General features: G+C 31.6%; 1 protein-coding gene across 1 annotated transcript; it reads left to right on the top strand.

Annotated features, from left to right (window-relative positions):
* Window positions 1–12,279: 12,279 nt before the first annotated feature.
* Window positions 12,280–14,469, top strand: LOC101220031 (F-box protein PP2-B10). Its single transcript, XM_004138853.3, has 3 exons — window positions 12,280–12,677; window positions 13,208–13,326; window positions 13,595–14,469. The coding sequence occupies exons 1-3, from the start codon at window positions 12,363–12,365 to the stop codon at window positions 14,127–14,129; spliced, it is 969 nt and encodes a 322-aa protein (XP_004138901.1). The 5' UTR covers window positions 12,280–12,362; the 3' UTR covers window positions 14,130–14,469.
* The last annotated feature ends 6,443 nt before the right edge of the window (window positions 14,470–20,912 follow it).

Genomic DNA, 20,912 nt, shown 5'->3' with positions numbered 1-20,912 from the left:
TAAATTGAGCAATCCAAAACAAAATAAATTAAGAACAATAAATTTTTTTAAAAAGTAGAAGAGAAAACTCAGATAATTTGTTTCGTTCTCCAAGATTCTCATAAAGTGGGCATCTAAGGGCCCGCTTGGTAATGCTTTTGTTTCTTGTTTTCTGTTTCTTATTCTCTGTTCCTTGTTCCCTGTTTATTCTTTTTTGAGAACAAGAAGCATGAATGTGTTTGATAACTATTTCTGCTTCTTGTTTCTTGAAAAAAAGAAACAAAAACAGAAAATGTGTTTGATAACTGTTTCTTGTTTTTTTATTTTTTTTATATTTATTTTTTTATTTTATTCACATCTAATTGAATTAAACATTACATTACTCACTTTATCAAACCTAGATAAGAAGGTCTTCTAGTAATCTTATGGAGATCAAGATGAAGATTGAGATATCAAGGACAAAGTTGATGAAGAGGAAGACGAAAACCCACGATGAAGAGGACTGAAATCCACGACGAAGAGGAAGAAAAAGATCAATTATGAAAACACAGATTTGGCGAAAACCCACATATTTGGCAAAAACCTAGATCCGATGAAGAGGAAGATGGCAAAGACAATGAGAGGAAGAGGAAGACGAGGGTTATTTGGGAAAACCACGTAGAGAGTGGTTATTTGGGGAAGAAGATGAGACTAAGAGGAAGAAAAAGAAAATCACATGGGAAAAGGGAAAAGAAAATAAAAAAATAATTGAGAAAAAAAGAAAAGGAAACCAATAAAAATAATTGAGAAAAAAGAAAATAAAATCAATAAAAATAATTGAGAAACGATACATGAGACTATTTTTTCTTCCCAAATAATTCCTTATAAAATGAAAAATGTTTATACTTTTTTTTAGAACGAGAAACAGGAAACATTACCAAACACTTACATTTCTTAAAAAATGAAAACAGAAACAAAAAACAGAAAACGAGAACGTTATCAAATGGACCCTAAATTATCACATTTATTTTACAATAGCGTAAGATGTCCAAACATATTGTAATGGTAATTGAAGTTAATGTGACTTGACAAGGCTATATTTGACACTGACATATGCAGAGGAATTGAAGTTTCCCTTCCAAAGTTGCCTATAAAAGCCTTCATCTCTACTATTTTAAAAAAAGTCTGAATGGACCAAAACCTAGAGGAACTCTGGAAGGTTTCTCCCTAAGTGCCGACGAAAGGAATTGTCTTTCCTCTTTTGTAGAAATTCTTCCTTTCTTCACCTCTTCTCCGGTCAACTTCTAAGTGAGAGCTTAGAAAGAGATTAGAGAAAGAAATCTCCATCCATCCCCTTAACTTGCAAAAGAGCCAATGAATGCATTTTTATGCATTCCGCGACCCGACTTTCCTCTTTACTTTCCATGTTTTTTTATACTTTCAATGTAGTGTTTTGACTTTTGTATTTTCATGGTCGGAAGGTCTACAATTATCAATACATTACGTCTTTACTCATTGTCAATCTATCGCTTCTTTATTGTTCTTGTGAAAGTGTTTATAAGTAGTTTAAGCTTGTGGTAAGTGCTTGGTAAGAGATCTTTACTTATAAGGTTCATCGCGTTAACCTGAGCTTGACTTTATCGCTTGGCCAGCGTTTGTCATCAAATGCTCGAGAGAGTAAGTAGCAAATACATAGCTAAACACATGCAGAAAGGAGAACAGAGTTTGAAAACAAACTTCATTCTGGCGATTGACCTTCATCATTTGTGTCCCAAAAGGAGAACAAGTGTGGTATCTTGACATCAAGAGCTTGTTTGCCTTAATAGAGAGGCAATGTGACTCTTACAAGTAAGAAAATCTAAATAGCTATCACCTAATTTATCTTTATCATTTGTATCCTGAGAGGTGAACAAGTGTGGCGTTTAGGCACTGAGAGGTTGTCCTCCTTAATTAGAAGATGGTTAAATGATGTCTATCAGATTAGGGACCGTTGCATGAGTTAATCGCCTACAATGCAAAGAACTTCCTTCTCATTTCTTTAACACAAGTTATTTCACCTTCCATAGTCATGCCACTTCGTGCCCTCTTCTACAAAACATCTAGTTTAAATAATGGATTATATTTAATACATACATACGCACATCATACTGTATAGAATTGTATACCGCTTGAATGAGAGGTAGTCATTGTAGCTAAGCTTCATAGAAATTCTTTGTGTTCAACCTTGGCATATCTAAGAAACCTCTCACTTCGCTTACACTTAGGCAAGCGAGAGGAAAACTTGGACTCAACGTTGATTTAGTAGTTACGTGAAGAAAAGGACCATATACCTTTTATTGCACGATCCTGACATAGAGACATAGTGAGCATATCATATCCAATGACCATGCTCGCCACGTAGCGGTAGCCGCATACATAGAACCTCAATGATATGCCATAAAATCCATTGATTCTACAAAGAGAGTTTTGCGACACGATTATTAAAATGACAGTTCTAACCTACACATATCAATTGCGAAACCAATATAACAGATAAGCAAGTTCGAACATCACAAGCAGTTACCATAAAATTTATGAAGGGTAGCCATTGGCATAGCCATCACAAGCAGTTCTCCGCCCTTATGTGACTATCCTGTATGGGTTGGTTGTGTGTGATTATTATGTGTTCCTGCTGGGTCACTTGTGTGTTCCACAATTATTAGTTCTGTTGAGTAATAATCACACCTTAATTTAGAAAATTTGATTGTTACTTGGAAGCTCCCTAATAAGATATATGATAAATAATTTTCCCATCACTATCATACAGATAATACTATTATATTTTATTAGTTTAATGTTAAATTTCTTTTGCTTGGTTTCAATAAACATGAACAATAATGAAAGAAGAAGAAAGAGGCATTACGTACTCCACCAAATATTCAAATAACAAAATACTATTGTGTGTGTATATATATTATTATATTAAAATGAGGAATATGTGTACACAATAATACATGACATGCCCACAAAATCTCTCACAAATAGTTATAAAATAATATCTATGAAGTTAAAGATCTCATGTACTTATTTATATAAAAATAAAAATCACATAACTTTTACTTTCATTTATAAGCTCACCCAATACACCTATTATATTATATTATGTTCAAAGGTGTTATGAAAATGAAAATTTGTCTGCGTCCCCAATACCCAACAAATCTAAACAACCTTATTTGTATTTCACTATCAAAAATTCTATTCCACAAATTTAGAACTTTGTCCCAACTAGATTAGATTTACCCACTGTTCCTTTTAGCAGTGTTTAAATTAGAATGATGATGAACTCCAACCGGAAGACTACCTCTAATAATATTCATTTTGAGTGTCAGCTAGTGCCACCTTTGATGACTATCTCTAGTGGTCAACACCCAAGATCACTTCCAATGACCATGCACAAATTAAGAAATAAGTTTGATTAATTTATTTCTTATGGAATATGATAGTTAAGTAACTATTACTTGTAAATAAGTTTGATCGCGAATAACATATTGGTATAACTTATACTAACGTAAATTATATCTTAAACACAAATTATTATAACCAAAAATACATAAAAAAATGCATATTATTATATTACAAATTAAAGTTTTCACCTAAATTTAGATTATGATCATAACCTAAGTTACTATAATAACTAACAAAGTTTCAATTTAACTTCTAAACCATTAGGAAGTTTTGAGAGTTAGGAAGTGATTGGATCTAGGGTATAAAAAGTTAACCAAGACATAGAATTGAGGTTTTATAAATTGTGGAGTTCATAAATTCTTTGGGTCACAAATAAAAGCACCAGGCTCTGTGTACCTCAGCTTATTAGATAAAAATTATTTTCACTAATTAATAAAGTTAAATCTAAAAGAAAAATACTTTACATTGAAAACTAACACACTTTTTTTTATAAAAAAAATAATTTTTTTTTATAACTGAAATACAAAAATCGAGAAAATATAATATAATAAATAAATAAGAAAATTGAAAATTGGGAAAAAAATCTCTTTAAAATCCCACTATCTCCCATTTATGTGAAAATTTGCTCTACGTGGGCCTTACAAATCAACGAAATGTTATTATTTATAGGCAATTTGACAAGCATGAGATAGATTATATGGTCACTAAAAATGAATATTTTCAAGATGTTTGTTAGAGATGTTGGTGTTGGATGATTAAAGAGATGACGTAAGGTGACACTAAGCTTAATATAGGATGAATATCTATATTAATAATGGTTTATAATACTTTTTATATTTTAATTGGGTTGTTTTTCACCATTTTTTCACTAATTTTTTCAATTTCTTTAAAAACATATTTGAACACTACGAACTTTTCTTTTTATAAAAATAATCAAGTTTTTTCAAGTCTATGGGTGAAACGTACTTTTATAGGGTTATGTTTGCTATATTATAATTTTTTTAATTATAGTTTTATATTTGGGGTTTTCTTAAAAAAAATATAGTAAATTTGATAAAATATTTCCAACAATTTCAAAAACAATAAAAGTTCCGAGGTATATGATAAAAAATGCAAAAAATGCCTCAATAACATGCGATTAATCGGACACAACGCACGTGTAATTCTTTTTCTAAATGAATCATGATACGCGCGCTATTGTGTAGGAAATGATACATGATCGCATACCAAATCTAAACAATATTTGGTTTAAAATCGTGTACCAAGATTTTTTATATTTGGTACATGATCTTGGTAGATTCTTTTATATTTGGTACACGATTTTGTAGATTTGGTACACAATCGTGTACTCAAATCTAAACGATCGTGTACCAAATATCCCAACGATTGTTTTTCAAGTTATATTTTATATTTGGTACATGATCTTGTACAAATATCGTTTAGATTTGGTACATGATCGTGTACCAATATCCCAACGATTTTTGTTTAGGATTGTGTACCAAGATCTTTTATATTAGGTATACGATCTTGAACTAAATAATATTTTGAAAAAAATAATACAATATTGATAGAATAAAAGAGATCATAATTTTCAAAAAAATATAAAAGAAAAATTGTCCAAAGAAGAAAAGAAGAAAATAGATGGAAAAGAAGGAAGAAACCAAAATCGTATTCAAAAGTGACAATGACAAATCTAGAATATTAAAAACAATAGCCGACTTCGTGAGCTTTTTTATTTTGTTACATGGACCATAAATATTTTAATATTTTGTTATATTTATAAAAATTAATTTAACTTTATTAACTAAATACCTTAATTTAAGGGAAATTTATAAAAATAGTAAATTTTATAAAATATTTATAACCTATAACAAATTATTACCGCTAGTAATTGATATGTTATAGTGATAGAAGACTATCAGTCATAGAATTCAAAATTTTGTTATTGCTTGTAAATATTTTAATTTATTTTACTATTTTTAAACTTATCTTTGATTTAACCAATTTTTTAAAAAATTAGTTTTCTTATATATATATTTTAAAAATAAAATTGACTTCCATTACAAAAAAAAATAATAATAAAATAGAAAGCAAGACAAGAAGTATGTTTAGGTAAAATTAGGACTTTGATTTTAATCATTTAGAGAAAAATGGTTTAATTTGTATGGTTTTAAAAATTAGAATTTAATCATATGATAAATTTAATTCGATAAAAGCTCAAATAATATCTACAATTTGATAAAGGTCCCACAAATAGTCTCTTCAAGACTACAACTTTCTTTAAAACACACATACCAATTAGTTTTTTCTTTCTAATTAAACATCATATGGACTAACACAAATTTAAGAAAAATATCAATTTGTATATCCTTCAATACAATCGACCGTTTTCTAAAGAGTATAACAAAATGATAAAATATTTATATTGTATAAATTAGAAAAACTCTGACAATGAAAAAAGCTCAAAGGTCTATAATGAAAAATATCAAAATGTCTTAGTCAACACGCGATTAATTGGTCACTCAGGTATAACATATTTGGTACACAATTTTGTATCAATACCGTTTAGATTTTGCTATGCATAGGCAAATCTAAACAATTTTTTTTTCAAGATTCTTTAGATTTAGCTACCCAAATCTAAACGATTTTTTTTCAAGATTCTGTGATAGATTCCAAATTTAAACGATTTTTTCTCAGATTCTTTGGTTAGATTTTGCTACACGATTGTTTATATTTGGCTACCAAATCGAAAACGATATTTTTTCTTTCAAGATTCTTTACTACACGATCATTTAGATTTGGGATCGTGTTTTGAGCTCCAATAATTTTTTTCAAACTATTTTTTAAAAAATATTTTATATTTAGTATATGATCATGAACCACATAACACATTAAAAAAATATACAAGATTTATGATTGATTAAAAAAGAATTATTTAAAATATATATATAAGAAAGATGGTAGAAAAAGAATAAAAGAAAGTCGGTGAAAAGAAAAAGAAAATCATAGAAAAAGAAGAGAAGAAAGACGATGAAAAAGAAGAACAAACCTGAAATATTTTTTAAAAATGGTCAATTTTATGGATATTTTAATTTTGTTATATGAACCGTAAATATTTTGTCGATTTGTTTTATTTATGAAAATTAAACTTGTATCGATCTAAATTACGAACTAATTGTTTTATCAATTTAAATTTATTATTTTTTGGAGGTCTATTTAGAAAAACTCAGTCTAAACTTATAATCATATCAGTCAAACTCCTAATTCTTTTATATAAATCAATTCATACCATAGTTATAATTTCCTCTCAAAATTATCTATACATTTACTCCAATCGCCAATTTTATAAAATTAAAATTTGATAATGTATAATTATAAGAAATTAGATGGGGAGGACTCGTTTGATAATATCTTCATTTTTTATTTCATATTTCTTGTTCTTTGTTTATTTTTTTTAGAACAAGAAACGATACCAAGTGTGATAATTATTCTCGTTTTTTGTTTCTTAAAAAAAACAACGCAGAGAGAAATTTGTTTGATAATCATTTCTTATTTTTTGATCCTTGTGTTATTTTTCTTCACATTTTCACTTAATTGTCACATATAACAATAATAATTATAAAATATTAACATTATCAAATACACATAAATCTCATTGCAAAATTAAAAACTAAAACACATTAGTCTTTATTTATCGTATGATTTTAAAATTTGATTTGAAATATTATTTCTCATTCAATCTATTTCTCTTAAACAATGTTGATTCAAATTCAACCTAATTATATTATTAGGTAAATGGTGTAGTTGTAAAATATTAAAGAAAACTTCAATCATTATTTTAATAAAAAAATATCAAATGTAAAGTTATAACAAATTTGAATGATACCAAAAACAATAAATTAAAATTTGAAAGAACATATAAACATGTATATTGCAAAATTTGGAATGCAAAATTCAAAAAACATTTAAAGAAACATATTTAAAATTTAAATTTGGAATATCAAATAATATATAAATTCAATTAAATTAAATGTATAAATATAGCTTAATTGAAAATAAATTTTAAAATTAGATCTAAAATTTGAAAATTAAATAATCCATTAAAATAAATATTGAAATTCAAAAATTCAAAACTAAATTGAATATATAATTATGAAAAATTAAGAGAAGAAAAAAATAAAAACGAATTAAAAAAATTAAACATATACATGAAAATTTAATAAAGAAAGAAAAAAATTAAACATATAAATATGAAAAATAAATAAAACAAGTAAAAAATATAAAGAAAGAAATAAAAAAGATCATCGAAGCTCAAAATTGAAACGAAGACCTTTAGATTAAAGAATCAATTAAAATGGTAATAAATTTGGATGAAACTATGAGAATGATTATCAAAGAAGTCTGTTTCTTAAAAATGGAGAAATATATGAAACAGAAAACAAGAATATTATCAAATGGACACTGAATTAATTTAAATCTACTCCACCAAGATCTCGGTAAGCACCATCAAGCGCAACCCCACAAGATGGGCTCGAGCAGGGGTGTCAGTGATGATAATAGAGGCAAAAAAAGTGGTAGGACTCCTGGGGGATTGACGAACAACAAGCGGATGAAAAGGAGAAACAAGGCAGTCCAAGCTGTGTGAAGGTGTTTGAAGCCACAATTGATGAGCTTCACAGGTCGTATGGGGTTCTTAGAAGATTGAGTAGGAGGAATTTTGACGCACAAATGGGGGATCTAACGACGTGGGTCAACACTGCACTGACGAATGAAGATACTTGCATTGAAGGATTTGAAGGTGAAAGGGGAAAAGTAGTGAATTTGTTGCCTCTCGTTTTGAAATTGCGCTAAATATCTTGGAATCTGAGTTTATAGCATTAGAGTTGGCAGGACAAGAGGCTGAGTGAATTAAAAGTCTACTAGGAGATGTACCATTGTGGGGGACATCTGTACCTATGTCCATACACTGTGATTCACATGTTGTCATTAGTATTGTCAAGAACAATGTTTATAATGACAAAAGAAGACATATATGTCTTAAGCATGAAACTGTGAAACCTTTGCTAAAGGAAGAAACCATTTCCTTAGAGTTTGTTCGATCTGAGAAGAACCTAGCTGATCCTTTAACTAAAGGACTAACAAGGAAAGTAGTTCTAGATTCCTCAGTGAACATGGACCTAAAGCCCTTCGGAGATCCATAGCACTTGATTTTAGGTGGTCAACTACAATAGAATTGATGGTCCATAGCTTCTTATTAGGTGGTCTGTTGCGATAGACTTGATGGTCCATAGCCCATTGTGCAGATAGTCTTTAATAGACTAGATGAATGTTACTAAAACCTTATAGTGGTCCATAATTTTGTTGATAATCATAAAGTCTTCATAGCTCTTTTGAGTGGTTTGTTTTGGCAAACTTGATGGAGCATATAACGTGATTGTGAAGGTGGGGCCGCCTTCTATGAAAGAGTTTAAAGGATCTCTTTTTAGACCTTTCACGATGATTCGAGGTTCATTCTATGTGCATGGTCATAAAAGCACAAATCCATAATGTAGAAACAATGGTCGAAACTAGGGATAAAGCGTGTTGTAAGAGTCTCAACCAGTGTTATAGAAAGTTCAAAATCTAATTCACTCTCTTTAACAAGGTTGTTGTCTTACTACACGACGCATCAATTCAAATCTTTGGATATTGATGTTTAAGCTTAATATCCCATCCTTGCTCAGAACAAGTTTTCTCTTGTTTGCCTTATAAATTTGCTGCTACATTCTTTTATGGGGGATTGTTGAAAATAGATTGTGAGTCTTTAGCACAATGCATAGTTAGCTTTGTCTCACATTGACAAAATTGGAAGAGGTAAATGGGCATAAAATAGTTAAGTACTGTTTTAGTGGTGATAGTATGATCCTGTCACCACGTACATCACCGTCATCTGTTCAGGCGAGAATAAGGATGTAATTTTTTTATCATCCATTCAAATTTTTTTTTTTTGTTTCCCTAAGTGTCTATTTTTTCCCCGCCACACGTCACATAGTGACGTAGTCTACTTCTCGTTTTGCCACACGTCGAAATTCGGGCCAGTTCTCCAGTAGTTCCTATTCGTGCTCTTCCACAACTATTGACTTTTCCTCTGCGCCTTTCCTTCACTCGCATTTTCAACTGAGTTATTCATTCATTCCATTTCTCATTCACTTCACCCCTCTCCATCTCTCCATCTCCACAAACGTTCGAAGCAAGTCTTATGCTTGTTTCTATTCCTATTTCCGATGAGTGCACCTCCGAAGTAGGAAGCTGTGTTAACCTTGGAGAGAAACCGACATTACGATTAACACCACGGTCAGACCAAATTTGCTTTTAGGGCAATGATTCGTTATGGCGCAGCAAGTCATTTTGATCGCCATTCGTGTTATTTATCCAACATAAAATGATACATTGTTACATAAAAATTATAAAATGTCCAAATATTTAGATAGAAAAGAAAATAGGGTGAAACTCGAAACACGTAAAAAAGTATTCTGTGTGAAAAGAAATACATTGTAAGTATATAAATATTAAAAATTTAGAATATGCAATAATATTTAGAAAATTACAAAGCGGTACACGTCGTTCTACACTTGGGTGTATTTATAGTTTTATAAATGTATTATTAGTTATTGTACTTAGACATGCACTAAAATTAGGAGAATTGTTATGGAATGTAAAAAATAGAGCTATTTATAAAGTATAACAAAAAAAACTATAAAAAATTAGATAGATTATTATATTAGAGTTCTTAAAAATTATAACAAACCGGTAAAATATTTAGCTCTATAGTACAATTATTTCAAAACTGGAAAAAACTCACGGCCGACTCACAATGAAAAATTAAAAAACTACCTCAGTCAACACGCGATTAATCAGCCACAGGCACACGTGAGTAATTTTCTTCTAAATGATCAGGTACTATAGTCAAAACAAATAGTCTATGATCATTTAAGTTATAATATACGATTGTGTAGTTTTTTTAACGATGAAAAGTGCTTCAATTTTAAATGATTGTGTTGACCATGCTAGACGATCGTGTTGACTATGGTAAGCAATCGTTTTGATCATATCCACACACTGCATTAATAACGGTCTTCCCCAACACACATAAACGTCGTCGAAAACCCTAAAATGCGTCGCGAAAGGCTACCGTGATGTCGTGAACGACGTTGGCATCCACGTCACGAAAAGCGCGTTGGGAATACTTCTCGCGACACATCTCGACACGACGTCGAGGAAGGTTTCACCCGCGCATGGCCCATTACGTCGCATAAGGCTTCCGCGACATCGACGTCGTCGAAGGCTTCCACGATGTTGACGTCACAAATTTTTATTATCATTATTTAGGCATTAGTAAAACTCAATGTAATAAAATTTGTAATAAACTGATAAAAATGAAAATATTATTCATTATGAAATGAAATAATACATTAAATGTGTTCAATTCAAAAAAGTAATTACATAATTCAAAACATTACATAAAAATTAAGAAAAAAGCTTCAAGTGCAATCGACTTCAAGATGGCAGTAGGTGGTGCGGCAGCGAGAGACGGCAACGACAACGGCAAAATTTAGCAACCTCGAACTTAGGTTCACTTACCGCGGTGTCGAAGGACATACATCGCGGAAGGTCGAGCAACCAAATTAATACGTTCGACTACCTGCGAATTGCGTCACCGTTGGGTCGTGGAAACTCGAATTGTTTCGTTGTTTTTACACTTTCCGCGACGTGGCACCCTCCCACGTCTCGATAAGTCTAACCCTAATTTCGTACAAGGACACGACGTATTGTAAAGGCGCGTCGTGGAAAGATTATCATACGAAATTAGGGTTTGACTTTCTGCGACGTCTTGTTTCTCCGCGTTGTAGAAAGTGCCTTACCGTGACGTACCATTATGTGCGTTGCGGAAAGTGAACACATTAAATTTAATTTTTTTGACTTTTTGCGACGTCTTGTTTCTCCGCGTCGCGGAAAGTGCCTTACCACGATGTACAATTGTGTGCGTCGCGGAAGGTGAACGCATTAAATTTAATTTTTTTGACTTTATGCAACGTCTTGTTTCTCCGCGTCGCGGAAAGACACTTTCCGTGACGTACCATTGTGTGCGTTGCGGAAAGTGAACGCATTAAATTTAATTTTAGAATTTCTGCGACGTAACATTTTGTGCGTTGGTGATAGATGATCAACGGCGACGCACCTTTCGCTGACGTTGTTTTTGGCGTCGCAATTGTTTCGATTTCTTGTAGTGGCACTATCACATGTAGTTCTTTTCAAACAATGGAAAACGAGATTCATATAAATAGTTGTGTTAACTATGGTAAGTGATCGTTTAGATCATATCCACAGGATCGTGTAGTTCTTTTTAAACGATGAAAAAAAAAACTTTAAATCTAAATGATCATGTTAACCATGTTAAACAATTGTATTAACTATGTTAAGTGATCGTTTAGATCATATCAACATGATCACGTATTTCTCTTTAAACGATAAAAAAAAATCAAATTTAAACAATTGTATTGACCTTGTTGACAATGGTAAGTGATTATTTAGATGATGTCAAAATTGAAGTAGCTTGAAAGAATTTTGGAAAAACGTAAATGTTTTTTTTTTTTTTTGTTTTTACAATTATAAAAATTATTCTATTATATTTGGTAAATTGGTTTAATATTTTAGTACTTAAAAAAATGTGCCTAAAAAATTAGTAGAAAAAGAAAAGATTAGAATAATAATTTGAATGAATGTAAGAAAGAGAAGGAATGGTTGGAAAAGCAAAAACAAAGAGAGGAGAACCGACAGTTTCTCCTCTCTTTCTTTTTATTATTTTTAAATTTCAATTACTAAACACACATACTCCAACCTTAACCGCTAAGATACCGTTTCCTTTCTTTTTATATAAAACCCCCTTTTTCTCCTTTCTCAAAATCCCACTTCACAATCTCATGGCTAAACCCAAACCCACCGCTGCCGTCCTCGCCGACTCCGCCACGCCTCTCGACTTCTCCGCTCTTCCCGAAGGCTGTGTTTCTCACATACTCTCTTTCACTTCTCCTCAAGACGTTTGCCGCTCCGCTTCTGTTTCCTCCACTTTCCGATCTGCTGCTGATTCCGATGCTCTTTGGGACCGATTTCTTCCTCCCGATTACGCTGATGAAATTTCTCACGCTCTTTCTCATCTTTTTCCACCTTTTTCCTCCAAGAAACAGCTCTATCTTCATCTCTGCCGCTTCCCTGTACTTATCCACGGCGGTGCTAAGGTATAATTTCGATTTTGAATCTGATTTCTGAATATAGATTTGAAATTGCTTCATTTGGATGGTGGGTTTTTTCCTTGGGATTCTCATCGTATGATTGACGACGCTGATTCTTATGCGATTGTTTTGTTTTTGTTTTTTTCTGTCTTGTTCTTTTAATTAAAAATTAGGGATCAAGGAAAAATTGGGAAGATATTTGGTTTTGTTTTGTTTTGTTTGTGGCATTTTTATTTTCGAAAATGAAAGTTTTGGATTTGTAAAGCATGATTTTAAATTGTTAATGATGATGTTATTGTTTGTTTTGGCTGCTTTTGATTTCATGTTTCTAATAAGAAGATAGGGACTATCTTGGTTGACTTTTGTTTTTGCCTTTATTTATAGTGGAATTCTTTCCACTTTTTCTTTTGAAGGGTCACTTTTTTTCCTTTTTTTTTCTTTTCCTTTCATTTTGTATTCAACAACCCACTTTTTCTTTTTTGCTTTAGTGACCAAATTTCTAATGTTGGGGTTTTCTTATATATATTTGATTTCAGAGCTTTTCATTGGATAAAAAGACAGGGAAAAAATGCTACATGATCTCTCCAAGACAGCTTTCCATTGTTTGGGGTGATGTTCCTAGGTATTGGAGGTGGTCTTCTACTCCTGAAGCAAGGTAAAACTTTCTCTTTATCTCACATTCTTTAGTTCATAATGTTTATGTATTTTGAGTGAAATTGCTTTTGGATAAGCGTTTTTGTCGAGTACCTTAAAACTCAAATCGGTGTAGACATCATACAGGATTCTTAGGAGAATGAATGTTTCTTTCTATTTGCTAAACACACTTATTGTTGCTATTTCAAAGATCACATTAAGTAACAAAATTTAAAATGTGGAGTGAAGATTTGTAAAATCATAATGTTGAGGTTATATTATTTGAATAGGTTTGGAGAGGTGGCAGAGCTGGTGAGTGTGTGTTGGCTCGAGATCAGAGGCAAGATAGAGACGGAGATGCTGTCTCCAGGCACATTATATTCAGCCCACTTGGTGTTCAAGCCCACAACTTCCAGCTATGGCTTCCAACAACAGCCCGTTGAGGTAGGTGTTGGCCTTACCGGTACCGAACCCGTGAAGCGAACTGTGTATTTAGATGATGTAAGTAGAGATTGGCGACAACGACACCCAATTGTGCATAGGGGCTTTGGCCTCTTCAACCTTGGTGGTAGACGTAGCATGATTGGAACGCAAGTGGGCACGCCTCCTGAAATCACCAGGAACGATGCCCCAGCTGTGGACTGTGGTCGCCACATCCCTAAGGAGCGAGAAGATCGATGGCTGGAGGTTCAGCTTGGTGAATTCTTCCATGATGGGGACAACGGGGAGCTCGAGATTAGCGTGTTAGAGGTCAAAGGCGGGCATTGGAAGGGCGGTCTCCTTATCCAAGGAATTGAAATAAGGCCAAAAGGGTTGAAAACTTAATATAGAAGAAGAAGAAAAAGCGTTCTTTAGTTCTTTGGTTCTTTGGTTCTTGACATAAAATGGTATTGTAATAGTGAGAAATTTTCATGATGGAGAAAATCCAACCCATGTGTAAATGTTTGAGAGCTTTTCTTGTCTTGGAATTTTGAGGCTACATTATTATGGTATCATTAGTAATAGGGAGAAATGAAGATTCAATAGAAGATTTGAAAGGATTATTTTTAGAGCATGTGATAATGATGATGCCTTTTTTCTTCTCTACTAAGCATATGATGATTGTGAACCATTTGTAAATATTAATTATTGGGAAATGTAACTTTTTGTACCAATTATGCCTAAATCTTAACTTTTTTGTGCAAATAGGCCCCCACCTTTGTATGATTGGCTTTTGGTGTCTTTCGAACAAATTTCAGATTTTATTTGGCACAAATTTTATGTTGAAGAGAGTATTTCATTATCTTACCTTAACATTCTCCACTTTCAACTCAGTTTCTTGTTGTCAAAATTCTAAAAACCTTCTTTCATTTTGTTCTTTGTTGTGTCCTAATACTTCTATCAGCAGATAATACTCTTGTTTTATGTTTTCTCAATAGGAAAATGTTATTAAGTTATGCATTGTTTTTAAATATAGAATAATAAATTTAAATTTTAAAATATAAAATATTTTTAATGATAAATTGTAAAAAAAATATAATAATTTTGTATGTTATTTGTTTTCAATTTATTCTGTTTTTTGAAAAAAATTAATATTTATTATATTTAAAAATATTTTTGATGGCTTTATCTATAATCTACAGTTATTAAAAGGACATAAGAAAAAAAATATTTTTGAACACATTTGTCTTTCATCCTTTTAAAATATCACATTCATACTATTACTCCAACTACTTTAAATAATTAATATAAAATCTATTAATTAGTTTTTCAAAAACTAAAAATTAAAAAAAATATATTAAAAAGCGTTGAAATGTGAAAAAAACATTTAAATTAATGACATATTAATATAATAATTAATAACTTAAAATGACTTAAAGGAGAAGAAAAAAGACCAATAAAATAGAAGGTGCTATTCTAAATAAATAAAAAAATTAAACCAATAAATCTTCCACTAAAATGGTTCTCAATCTCAATATTTAATAGTAATTAATTTTCGTCCTCATTTCTGCCGATTAATCGTATGTTTATTATTTAATCAAGTTACGTGTCTTATTATTGTACATTTAGTGTACAAATAAGACCATTTCTTTAATCCATGAACGAATAGGAATATGCGTTCTATCACTTGGTTTATCATTTGACCTTCCATTGTCTATTATTTTCATTTTAATTAACATGATTATGCTAAAAGTTCAGAAAACTTTTTAAAAGATAGAAATTTGATGAGGTGGTGAGTGCATTTGAAAAAAAAAGGAAAAAAAATTGTGAACTGGGTTATTGAATCAAAATTGGAAACAGAAAAAAAAAAAAAGTTGAAAGAAACTATTGACAAAAACCAATTGTTGAGCAAATTTGAAAAGAAGAAAAAGAGAAGAAAATTTGTTGAAGAAGACCGGTTGGAAGAGATGAACTTTATTGGACTGTGAGTAATCCACTATTAATGGGCTTGGGTTTGAAGTGGGCTTGGGCCGGTTTTGAAAATTCGTGGAATAGTCGATAAAATCTATCGACAACAGTTTTGCTATATTTGCAATTTTTTAAAAATGTTATTATATCCTTAATTATTATTCATTTGCAACTACCATAGTTGAAATCGTAGAAGTATACAAAATTTTGCTATTCTTTATAAATATTTTGAGTTTATTTGTTATTTTTTAAAATCATCCTTATAAAACCTTATAACAACCTTTTAAATCTATTTTTATAAATATTTTGGAGTTAGATTCATGTTACTGTGTAGTAGAGTAAGCCTTATGGTTCATCATATTTTCCCCATGCATTACCATTTCCACATTAGCTCCTGTATTTATGCCATCTTTGGCTTCTCACCTATCTTCTGGTTGACTTCTCTGTCCAAAATACAACAAATAATATACCTTTCTTTCATTATTCACACCATTCAAATTAATACAACAAACAAGTCATAGCACTTGTTGTTTAACCCTACCCAGTACCTTTCCTTTTTGGTTTAACAACATGTAAGATGAGCTATACAAACATTAAGGTTAATTTACAATTTCAAATATTCGACAAAACGTGAAGCATCGTAAACAACACCTACGTGAACAAATTTAGGGTTAGAAGGCATAATGAGAGTAGGTTTTGAGGTTGATAATCTTGTTGTAATTGCACCACCAAAATGACCAAAGTTTGGAAGGGTTTTGAAGAGGGTGGAGCTTGCCATTTTTCTTTTAACTTTAAAGAAGTATATAGGAGAAGAGAAATTTGAAGAAGAGTATGGTATACATTAATTGAAGAATGGCAATGAGAAGTGGAAATTTAATTTATAGAGAGGAAGAAAGGGTTTGGGTTGTGACAACGCATTGGCCTCACAATATATAACTCAGCTCTCTCCCATGCCTTTTCCTTCTCTTGTTTTCTTTGTTTTATCTCCTTTTTCTTAATGAACTTTTAAAATTTAAAAGCATTTTTCTTATTCATTTGTAAACATTTATGTCTATATCATGTTTTCCAGCTTTTTCTTTAAGCTTTCAAATATTTTGTTTTGACCCCAATTAAATAATTTGCATGCATGCATTTCACGAGGGAAAGAGCTATTTTATGGTCTTCGTTATTATTTGAAAACTATTTTAATAAAAACTTGATACAGTCAAGATTGGCCTTCATGGCAAAAATTTGTTTAGGTAGACTTGCTTTTACCTGCCTTCAATGGTAAATTTATAATTTTAAGAAGAAACACACCAGAAAACATCAAATTTGGTGTCTGTCACAAATAAAATCGTTGATGCTTAAGTCAATAATTATCAAATTGTCACAACAAGCTAAAAGTAAGAAGAACATACCTTGGGGGTGATGCTTATGGTCTCTGGTTTAAACACTACAAACCTACAAATAGGGATAGTAAAAAAAATCGATAATCTGACCAACTTATCTGATTAAATTTTGTGTTGGGTTGGATTACAAAATTGGATAAATTATAACTTGAGTCAAGTCACATTTGAGTCATCCTAGGTCAACCTGAATCTAGTTATTTATTTGATATATATAAAGAAAACCTAAAACCTAAACCTTTTGGCTTTTCGTTGCACCGCACGCTCACGTTGAAGTCGCTTGCCTCGTTGTCTCACACGCAGTCATCCCGTCTTCCCATCTTCTATTTAGCCAACCAAAATTTCTTCAGTCGCCCACACATTTCTTGCTCAGTTGCAATTGCCAACACCCACGCCCAGTGGCTCAGTTATAGTCACAGTTGTCCACAACTGAAATTCCTTCAATCGCTTCTTTAGTTTAAGTTGTTGATGTTGGGTTTTATGTCCTAAAACTCGTAGATAGTAAATATAATTCATTAACCGTTATTAATAAAGTGTTATTATTTCAATAAATGTTATTGATTATATTATTAGTTTTGTCTTAATAACTTAAATCCAATAAACTAACATCCTAAGTTGTTTGATGAGTCTTGAATAGTATGTAGAGACATACAGAGATCAATGTTCGAGATACAACTTAAAGGGTTTATAGAATAGGAACACTACAAGAAATAGGGTCTTCTCCAATGCAGCCCCACGTTGGCAAAAACCCCAAAACACGTTGGAGAAGGTTACCCCGACGTCTCAGTCAATGTCCACATGTATGTTAGAGAAAGCACATCGGGGATACTTTCTCCGATGTGCTTTCTCCGACGCATATTGCGTCGACATGCAAAAAGGTTCACCGACACACATTGTCAGCACGTCGAGGAAGGATTTCAGCACGTACTTGTCAGCACATTGTCAGCATTGTCAACATGTACTTTTTCTTCTTCATCATCATCATCTTCTTATTATTATTATTTGAAATGACAAATTTTAATTTTTTGCGACGCATGAGACATTGATGTCACAGAATGTAATTCCACAACATCACCCTACCACACGTCGTGGAAAGTTAAACATTTACGCAATGTGTGTACGATACACTTCGCGAAAAGGCTCTTTCCCCAACGTTTTCAAATAGTCGGGGAAAGTTTAGCCTATTTCTTCCCTGCAACACAAAATCGAATCATAAACGTAAAAAGAAAGAAAGAGAAATCGAGAGAGGAGATGAGGACATTTTCATCCTTGTCGTTGCCACCGCCACCGCCACTGTCGGAAGTTTCTTGTGAGGTCAATATTTTTCACAAAACGCAAAAGAAAAAAATTCCCAGGAAGAATCGATTACTTATTTGATGCTTTTTATTTTTTTTGCTTTTTAAATTCACACGTAACACCCTTTTTATTTTCTTTTTCCGCAAACCCAAGAAGCCAAAGGACGCTGGTTATATATATTATCCAAAAATCCTCTTTTATTCCACAAATAAAGGGAATATAAGATTCTAAAAAAAATCATAATAATATCTTTGAGATAGGATAATTAATTAAAAGAATATTTTTTATATAAAGAATATTCTTTTAATAACTTCAAATCTACGAAGGTCTTCTTAAGAACAACTTTCTTAACAAATATTCTATTGTTATTTGAAGACGAGTCCACCCCGACTCTAACAGAAATCATGGTTTGTAGAGAAAACATGTTAATCCATGCTTAAAATCATGCTCTAAAAAAACAATATGTCACTCATAGATCTCTGACTAACTTCCAACTACACTACAAGAAATCAAAAGTTTTCCAACGTAGGAAAAATCGTTGAAAAGCATGACTCAATAGAAGCTAGTGTTTCCTGATGCATCTTGGTGCACGTCGGGGAAAGATATTCCTCCCGACACAGACACATGAGGATTGGAACTGGTTGGAATGGTTTAGGGTTCGTCCGATGTGGTGCCAGGTATGTCGAGAAATGTCGGGAAATGGACCCCTATTCTCGACGTGGAAAGTGTAACGTCAGTAGAGGGCAGTCAATTAATTGTACTCTTTGGCCTTCCTCCAACGTGGTGTCAAGTGCGTCGGAAAATGGATACCTATTCCCGACGTCTACACTGTTGTGTCAGAGGAAGGACATATCATTAATTGCAGGTTACGCGAGAGATTGTCCTTTGATTTGTACAAGTGAGAGTGGATAGATCGCCGACTCAATAAGCTTATCATTTTGAGGACAAGACCGAGTGGAGAGCTGAGAACATAATTACATAATATGGAATTCACTTATTCCCTATTTTAGGGTAAGTAGATGAGTGTTCCTTAAATGGTGTCTTCAGGTCTTGAACAAAGGGCCCTACCCTCTTTATGGCACGAAAAGTGTTTCTGTTTAATGGTAGGACCATAAACAAGTTGTTCATTGGAGGAGCACTGATATTTACAGATTAGAGGTAACGTAGGGGTAAAACGATAAATTGACCCAACTGATGTTACGAACACTTATGAAGGACTAATTTACTGTTATTGGTCTATATCCGTGGACATAGAAATATATCTACAGAGAGAAGAGTTCAGCTGTGAGTCTTTAGTGGAGTGTACACACAGTTAGCGAATATTGATTAATGTGATTAATGAGTTTAGCCAATTAATCTCAGATCGTTGTAGCGCCTGATCTGTAAGTCCATTATGTCCCCTTCCTAGCTCGTAAAGGATAATGAGATTTATTTATATTGGTTGTAATTTGAAATGTTCAAATTTACTTAGGGAATTAGTTTAATGTTTAGTGATACATTATAATATAAAGTTTGTGAAACTTTATTATATAAATTTAATTTTGAATATGATTCAAACTTAATTTATGAGAGATAAAATATATTCAAAGTTAATTTATGAGAGATAAAATATTTGAATAAGTTCAAATATTAATTTAATGTGAATTGGATTCATATCAAAATTATTGGTTATGAGTGAAACTTATATTTGAATATGATTCAAATTTAATTTAAATTGAATATAAGATATTTAATTTAACTATTAATTAATTAATAATTTAGTTTTATTTAATTAAATTTATAAAATAATATTGAAGAGATATTCATTCAAATAAGATTTGAATGAAATATAATTAAAAATGATTTAATTATATTAATATAAATCTATAAGATATGAGACAAATATTTATTTAAATAAGATTTGAATGAAATATTAATGAAATATGATTTAATTAATTATTAATTGTTAATTAATTAGTAGATTTGATAATAAAATTTCATGATTCTCTCCTACTTCTTTTCATATTCCAAAAGGAAAGAGAGTTATAAATATTTAGAAGAAAACAGTTTTCTTTAACGAAATTCATAAAAAAAAAAAAAGCCAAAGTTTTTTCTCTCTACAAAAAGAAAAAAGTTTCTCCAAACCTTTTTTCCATCCCAATTGGTTCCTACAAACCAATCTCATCCTCGAAAATAAGAAGGTCTGATGGGTGGTGTCCCCAATTCGGTGATTTGTAGATTCAGAGACGTCATGTAAAGTAAGTTCTCTGTCTTCTTTAATTTAAAAGCATGCTTAGTTTTTATTTAGAATTTTGATTCTAAAATTTTGCCAATGTACGGGTATTTTAAGATTTCCAAATTAATTTAAATTCTTCCGCTGCCATAGGGCTTTTATCCCTTCACTCTCGACTTGTGTCCCGACGTATATTTATGCGTTGGAAAAGCCTTTTTCGACGCTTTTCATATATCTCTCGACAATTTTATGCGTCGGAAGAGTCCCTCTTTCTTGTAGTGCTAGGTTGCAAACCTTTTCAAACTTCTCTCGACCTAAACAAAGGAA

This window comes from Cucumis sativus, chromosome 2 (genome assembly GCF_000004075.3).
Source record: "Cucumis sativus cultivar 9930 chromosome 2, Cucumber_9930_V3, whole genome shotgun sequence".
Taxonomy (NCBI): domain Eukaryota; kingdom Viridiplantae; phylum Streptophyta; class Magnoliopsida; order Cucurbitales; family Cucurbitaceae; genus Cucumis; species Cucumis sativus.
Note: the sequence above shows the minus strand (reverse complement) of the source record. Positions and strands in the feature narration are given on the sequence as shown.